This window comes from Oncorhynchus mykiss, chromosome 6 (assembly GCF_057628025.1).
Source record: "Oncorhynchus mykiss isolate SJ-2025 chromosome 6, ASM5762802v1, whole genome shotgun sequence".
NCBI classification, from domain to species: Eukaryota; Metazoa; Chordata; class Actinopteri; order Salmoniformes; family Salmonidae; genus Oncorhynchus; species Oncorhynchus mykiss.
The window spans coordinates 23,990,451-23,998,549 of NC_143027.1; the positions used below are offsets into that span (position 1 = coordinate 23,990,451).

Genomic DNA, 8,099 nt, shown 5'->3' on the forward strand with positions numbered 1-8,099 from the left:
TAAAACAGTTTGTGGAAAAAACACACACCGTGGGCGCTGTTCTCCTCTCCCTTAAAATGACTACACAGGATGGGGTATGATGTTGCCTTGCCCTGTAGAGGTGATTTCTTGTGCAAATGTGTACATGATGAGTTAAATGTTTTCATTCATGAGAGCTAATGAAGATGTATTCAGCTTGTGTCAAGCATTTTATTAAGTTATTTTGGTAATTGTTCTCTCAGGTTGGTTGTTTTAGGCAGAGTGGTCACTATATTTATAAATCATTTGGCTCATTATGTCTTTTTCACAAGTTCTCTCTCGCACACACAAACACTGTGAATGAGGAAGGAGTCACAATGCAGTTGTATTTTTATTACATGCACTAAAAAAGTTTACGAAAGCAATTGGGGGAATCAAAATGAACAAGTAAAGTGTAAAAAAGACTTTTAGTTCATGGAAAGGATACAATAAACTGACATGTTGTCATTGTGCATCTTATTGAGTCATGTTGTGGTTTATTACTTCCTTCCACTTAAATATGATTTTTTTTTCAGAAGTAAGACAAATAAGACAATGTGAAGCTAAGACAACAGAGTTAATATCAATCTTAAAAATTGCTTGTTAATACCAGATTTGATAACATAGCTGGCTCAAATCTAATGATGATGTCTGCTCTTTTTCTGTTGCTTTGGATTGTACATCAACATATTTGATCATACTTTGATTGTCACAAACATGTGTTTTCTAAGCCAAAAACAAATACACAGCCTTCGGAAAGTTGTCACACTCCTTGACTTTTTCCATATTATTTTGCATTACAGCCTGAATTTATTACATTGAGATTTTGTGTCACCGGCCACACACAATACCCCATAATGTCAAAGTGGAATTATGTTTTTAGAAATGTTTACAAATGTATTAAAAATGTAAAGCTGAAATGTCTTGAGTCGATAAGTATTTAACCCATTTGTCATGGCAAGCCTAAATATGTCCAGGAGTAGAAATTTGCTTAAGAAGTCGCATAGTAAGTTGTATGGCCTCAGTCTTTGTGCAATAATAGTGTTTAACTTTCAAATGACTACCTCGTCTCTCACATACAGATAATTGTAAGGTTCCTCAGTCGAGCAGTGAATTTCAAACACAGATTCAACCACCAGGGAGGTTTTCCAATGTGTTGCAAAGAAGGGCAACTATTGGTAGATGGGTAAAAACAAAACAAAAAGAAGCAGACATTGAATATCCCTTTGAGCATGGTGAAATTATTAATTACACTTTGGATGGTGTATCAATACACCCAGTCACTACAAAGATACAGGCGTCTTTCCTAACTTAGTTGCTGGAGAGGAAGGAAACCGCTCAGGGATTTCACCATGAGGCCAATGGCGACTTAAAACAGTTACAGAGTTTAATGGCTGTGATAGGACTGAGGATGGATCAACAACATTGTAGTTACTCCACAATACTAACCTAAATGACAGAGTGAAAAGAAGGAAGCCTGTACAAAATATAATACAGTGCCTTGCGAAAGTATTCGGCCCCCTTGAACTTTGCGACCTTTTGCCACATTTCAGGCTTCAAACATAAAGATATAAAACTGTATTTTTTTGTGAAGAATCAACAACAAGTGGGACACAATCATGAAGTGGAACAACATTTATTGGATATTTCAAACTTTTTTAACAAATCAAAAACTGAAAAATTGGGCGTGCAAAATTATTCAGCCCCTTTACTTTCAGTGCAGCAAACTCTCTCCAGAAGTTCAGTGAGGATCTCTGGATGATCCAATGTTGACCTAAATGACTAATGATGATAAATACAATCCACCTGTGTGTAATCAAGTCTCCGTATAAATGCACCTGCACTGTGATAGTCTCAGAGGTCCGTTAAAAGCGCAGAGAGCATCATGAAGAACAAGGAACACACCAGGCAGGTCCGAGATACTGTTGTGAAGAAGTTTAAAGCCGGATTTGGATACAAAAAGATTTCCCAAGCTTTAAACATCCCAAGGAGCACTGTGCAAGCGATAATATTGAAATGGAAGGAGTATCAGACCACTGCAAATCTACCAAGACCTGGCCGTCCCTCTAAACTTTCAGCTCATACAAGGAGAAGACTGATCAGAGATGCAGCCAAGAGGCCCATGATCACTCTGGATGAACTGCAGAGATCTACAGCTGAGGTGGGAGACTCTGTCCATAGGACAACAATCAGTCGTATATTGCACAAATCTGGCCTTTATGGAAGAGTGGCAAGAAGAAAGCCATTTCTTAAAGATATCCATAAAAAGTGTTGTTTAAAGTTTGCCACAAGCCACCTGGGAGACACACCAAACATGTGGAAGAAGGTGCTCTGGTCAGATGAAACCAAAATTGAACTTTTTGGCAACAATGTAAAACGTTATGTTTGGCGTAAAAGCAACACAGCTGAACACACCATCCCCACTGTCAAACATGGTGGTGGCAGCATCATGGTTTGGGCCTGCTTTTCTTCAGCAGGGACAGGGAAGATGGTTAAAATTGATGGGAAGATGGATGGAGCCAAATACAGGACCATTCTGGAAGAAAACCTGATGGAGTCTGCAAAAGACCTGAGACTGGGACGGAGATTTGTCTTCCAACAAGACAATGATCCAAAACATAAAGCAAAATCTACAATGGAATGGTTCAAAAATAAACATATCCAGGTGTTAGAATGGCCAAGTCAAAGTCCAGACCTGAATCCAATCGAGAATCTGTGGAAAGAACTGAAAACTGCTGTTCACAAATGCTCTCCATCCAACCTCACTGAGCTCGAGCTGTTTTGCAAGGAGGAATGGGAAAAAATGTCAGTCTCTCGATGTGCAAAACTGATAGAGACATACCCCAAGCGACTTACAGCTGTAATCGCAGCAAAAGGTGGCGCTACAAAGTATTAACTTAAGGGGGCTGAATAATTTTGCACGCCCAATTTTTCCGTTTTTGATTTGTTAAAAAAGTTTGAAATATCCAATAAATGTCGTTCCACTTCATGATTGTGTCCCACTTGTTGTTGATTCTTCACAAAAAAAATACAGTTTTATATCTTTATGTTTGAAGCCTGAAATGTGGCAAAAGGTCGCAAAGTTCAAGGGGGCCGAATACTTTTGCAAGGCACTGTATTCCAAAACATGCATCCTGTTTGCAATGAAGCACTAAAGTAAAACTGTAAAAAAATATAGCAAAGAAATGTACTTTATGCCCTGAATACAAAGTGTTATGTTTGGGGCAAATCCAACATATCACTGAGTACCACTCTTCATATGACGGGTGACAAAAACATTTTTTTTATCCATTTTGAATTCAGGCTGTAACACAACAAAATGTGGAATAAGTCAAGGGGTATGAATACTTTCTGAAATCACTGTATTTAAAATTGGCATCAAGTCAAATATATTTTTATGTTATTTTAGCGTCACTATATTATTTGAATAATTAGCAATCATTCCTACGTTTGACTCCAGAAGGTATGTCAATCATAATTTAAATTTGAATAGTGTGTGCATAGAGCAGCAATTTATCCATCAAAGTCATTTAACTAGATTCTGGTTCACTTCAGATATAAATTGTTGAACAAATTATTTTCAATAGTTCTAAATTAAATGTAAGCTTCAGAGATGATGGACATTATATAAATTGTGTAAATCAGAGCGGTACTTCAAATTTGGTTAGACACTCCATTAGGTTTCAGGATAGTCAAGTTCCCTCTAGCGTTCTGGTCTGCCTCGATGGCCTCGAAAAGAGCCTTGAAGTTGCCTGCACCAAAGCCCTAGGAAGAGTACAAAGACATGTTTTCACATAGTTTTCAGTCTAAATGTAGATCGGGACATCAATCTTTATCAACATTACATACTTTAAATTGTTTTCAATACACTAACAAAGTCCTAAAATCAAACTGGTTATATATTGTTTCATTGGTAAGGCTCTCTGAAATCTCATGCTCCTCTCACCTGATGGTTGTGTCTCTGAATGACCTCCAGGAACACTGTGGGACGGTCCTGAACAGGCTTGGTGAAGATCTGGAGCAGGTAGCCATTGTCATCAAAATCCACTAAGATCTTCAGCTCCTGTCAGAGCAACAGACATAAGAGTGCTTTTCAGGCTGCGTAGCTAAGAACCTACCATAGAAGTTCAAATTAACTGAATTATCATTATAATGCAAATAACTATCAGGTATTTTGATCATTGAAATATAACAAATCATTGAAACATTTATTAAAACATCAGAGAAAGTTGTGTCTCTGACCTCCAGAATGTCCAGGTCCTCAGTGACCCTGACTTGCGATTGTTGGAGATTCTTTCTCAGCAGCTGGTAGTAGGTGTCTGGCACACACATGAACTCCATGCCACGCTCCTTCAGGTTACGGATCTACAACAAAGAGAATATACTAACCACACCAATCTTTCAATCTTCTCTGAATGTGTATGTAAAAGTAACCGGGTTGAGCTTAGCCTTTATGTGTGAAAAGACTTACTGCGGTGATGATGTCTGATGTGTTCATGGCGATGTGCTGGACACCTGGGCCACCATAGTACTCCACATACTCCTGCTAAGTCCAGTGAGTTTAGCGAGGTACAAGTTTTACTCATTACTTTTTGTAATGCTGTGTTTTTTAAAGGTACGGTACCGAATACGTGTATGGATGACAATGGCATGACTTTGTTACGTTGGTAAACACCTCTTTACATAGTTTATATATTTTATATTGAATAACATGGCGATGACTTGCCTGGATCTGGGACTTGCGTTTACCCATGGCTGGCTCATTAATGGGCATCTTCACTGTCTCTTCATAATTGGCCACAACAATGGAGCGCAGTGCACTGAAGTCTGTCTGCAGCTGCTTGTCGTCTACTGACCAGAACCGGTGGAAGAGCAGGTTTTTCTGGTACCTATGGAAACAAAACCTACTCCTCAGGAACCCCTGTGTGTTGGATGGACAGGTGAAAGACCACAATATATCTATCCCACAGCCCTCTTCCCTGGCCCTTCCCTTCAGAGATCAAACCCATCCCTGTTTTTTATCTCAGAGCTGCATGGTGGAGCTCTAACTGACTCCAGATGTGCGGAACCCCAGTGACCCAGCTCAAAAACTGTTAAGTCATAGTAGCATCTGGCCTATGCCAAACAGCCTGGGTTACATGATACTGACACCTCCCCCATCCACCCATTGCAGGTTTTTTTATACTGCATTTAGTGTGTGGTAGAAGAACTCTGATGTTCATGGATGTTTTTGTCTGGAATAAAATGTACAGGCCAGTGTGTGTGTTAATACATCCCTATGCCCTTACCACAATGCCTTACCATTCCACTACAGGCACCATCTCATCATCCGGCTGGTTCCCCACAACATGGTCAATGAAGTTCAGTAATCCACTGGGTCTGTAACGTTAGATAAGGCTTCACAGTGATGTCAACTGTTTAACTGAAACACTCAAATTCTGTCTTGTTTACAATGGTCTGTAAAGAGCACTCTAATCTCTAACACCAGATAAAATAGTTCATACTCACAGCTTGGCCAACAAGGGGTCCCGGTGGAGAGGAGTATGGAACCCTGGGAGGAACAGCCCATTGTAGGCAGTCCTCTCCACAAATGTGTGTGTGGTGTCCCCATACTATAGAGATATAAGAGAACATCCCAAATCTTGAGCATACTGTAAATCTCCTTTTTGGCACTCAGATTCACCAGATATTGATCGTCTTACCGTCTGGAGAACAGCTAGTTTTACCCTGCCATATTTGTCCTCCAGTACATAGGGCTCTTTCACTATGATGGCACCACGCTCTCTGGCTTTCTGAAGAGTATAATAGACAGATAAACATTCGCATGTGATGAAGATCCAGGAAGATAAAAAAATTATAATATTTTCAATAAATCAAAGAAAACGATTGCAATCCAACAGAATATTTTTAACCCATCTCATTAGGAAAGAGGCATTCTCCTCATTCCAGAAAGAGCAGTGACATTGGTTTAAATGGTAAGACTGCTATGGTACCTGCACAAGGTAATCACAGTTCTCCACAGTGAATGCAATGTCCTTGGCTCCATCCCCATGTTTGACCAAATGCTCCCCCATTTCTGAATAAAAGAGGTGGACAAAAGTATACTCAAATCGGAGTGAGTGAAGTAGCACACTAGTCAGTGACAGCCAATCTCATCATATCGAACCACATGAAGGATGACATTTTTGTGTCATACTGTACCTTTGTTTCCAGGATTGAGAGCGGATGCGAATACATAAATAATCTGGGAAAGAAAAAGAGCCAAAAAGTTACAAGTTACATGTATCAAGTTACCTCACTATTATAAACATGTGCCATAACGAATTCAGAATGCCGCAACTCTGCTCACCTTGTCTTGTTTGACCACATGGGACACCACATCCCGGCAGCCTGTCTCTAAACCCCGATAGGCCAACGGTTCAAATCCAAGCTTGTTACAATAGTAAGATGCTGCCTGTTGAAACAGAAGAAAAAACTATATTGCCACTCACAATCAATCCCCAAGCAATACAATATTTGTACATTTACTATCAGGAAAAAAAAACGTAATAATAGTGTGTTGTGAACTGTAAAGGACTGTGGTGGGGGCGCCACCTCCTGGTGATGGTGTGGAAAACCTACAGTTTCTGGATCAAATTAAGAGCAGGAAGAATGGTGAGGTCTACTCTTTGAGGTTGCATGCCTATTTCCCCCCACCCATTTAAGAGAGCCAATAGCCACCCCTCAGTGAATACTCCTTTAACTTGGAGAAAGTTCAGGCAAATATTTACCACATGCAAAAAAAAGTGAAAAACAACCATAATGGCACATGATTCTCATACCTGTTTGGCATTTCCAACCCAGAATGTGATGTGGTCGAAACAGACGAATTTGCCGTGGTCGTGCTATGAACAAATCCAGGACAATTTAATACTGGTATGTAGGGGGGGGGGGGGGGGGGGGTTAGCATCAGCCCATTCATTCATTTATGACATAGCAATTATAAATTCTTAGATGTAAGATAAATATTATTGTACATTTAAACATCTTGGTAGGCTATTTACACATTTTAAATAAATGTTTAAGTTTCTCAACTACTGAATCATACTTTGAACTTGTTGAAAGTCCTAATAATAATTGTGTTCATTTAAATGTCTATGGGCAATTCAAAAATATTAGTAATTAAAAAACTAACCTTTTCACCTCTGTCCATGTAGGTAGTCTAAATAGATAGATACCAAACATTACACATCAGCATTAACGTTAAAGACCATTCTTTCAATAGCTCAAAAATCTTGTAATGCGAAATTGAAATAAGACATTGAATAAGACAATTTGAGTAAATATATATTTTATCTTACCATCCTGTACCCTTAGCCTTTCAACTGCTTGAAAAGAAAATCGGTACAATAAAGTCGAGTGTTTAAACGTTCAAGAATCAAGTTCGAACTTCCACGCCCCCGGTCTTCGAGGAGGAGGAGAGTGGGAGCGAGGGAGAAAGACAGAGAGAAAGATAGAGAGAATAACAGTGATGCTCACTTTAGGTTACACAATCATGTCGCATCATAATTTACATAAACAAATCATAGTTATCGAACGCTTGACTCTGCATAGAGCTTTGAAGACATTTTATACCAAACGTTTATATTGAGTGAATCACATAACTTATAGGTGTGTACATCACATATAATATCAGAAAAGCACGCACTTACCTTCTCTACTCAAACACACTTCTCTACTCAAACACACTTACCTTCTCTACTTATGTTATATTTCAAACTGAAATGCAAAGACACAGACATAATGCACTCCCAATCATTTCAACAGTCAGGCCGGCCATGTGTTTGTATTTAGTCTCGAGAGGAGGTTCACTCATTGAGGTTTCCTATTGGCTGTTCGTTGGGAAGTATGTTGGAGTCAGTTATCCACAATTTTGACATGAAACAAGTTTATGCTTATTGTGGACCATTGCAGTAATTACTATTGGTAGGCTACAATAGCCCCCCTCCCCTTTTCACAATCAGTGGCCTAATCTGTTAATTAATTAGTATGTATGAGAAAGTGTTTTTTACCTCTTGCATCATTCTTTATAAATCCTTTATCATCAACATGTGTATGAAAAT

At 39.1% G+C, this 8,099-nt stretch overlaps 1 protein-coding gene across 1 annotated transcript; it reads right to left on the minus strand.

The window, feature by feature from the left end:
* Positions 1-336: 336 nt before the first annotated feature.
* On the minus strand, positions 337-7,859 carry LOC110525565 (4-hydroxyphenylpyruvate dioxygenase). Its single transcript, XM_036979693.2, has 15 exons — positions 7,730-7,859; positions 7,338-7,441; positions 7,172-7,198; positions 6,819-6,881; positions 6,347-6,451; positions 6,199-6,241; positions 5,991-6,073; positions 5,700-5,789; positions 5,506-5,609; positions 5,299-5,376; positions 4,724-4,886; positions 4,469-4,540; positions 4,240-4,362; positions 3,944-4,060; positions 337-3,762 (listed from the first exon to the last, which is right to left on the minus strand). The coding sequence occupies exons 2-15, from the start codon at positions 7,338-7,340 to the stop codon at positions 3,652-3,654; spliced, it is 1,182 nt and encodes a 393-aa protein (XP_036835588.2). The 5' UTR covers positions 7,341-7,441; positions 7,730-7,859; the 3' UTR covers positions 337-3,651.
* Between the last annotated feature and the right edge of the window lie 240 nt (positions 7,860-8,099).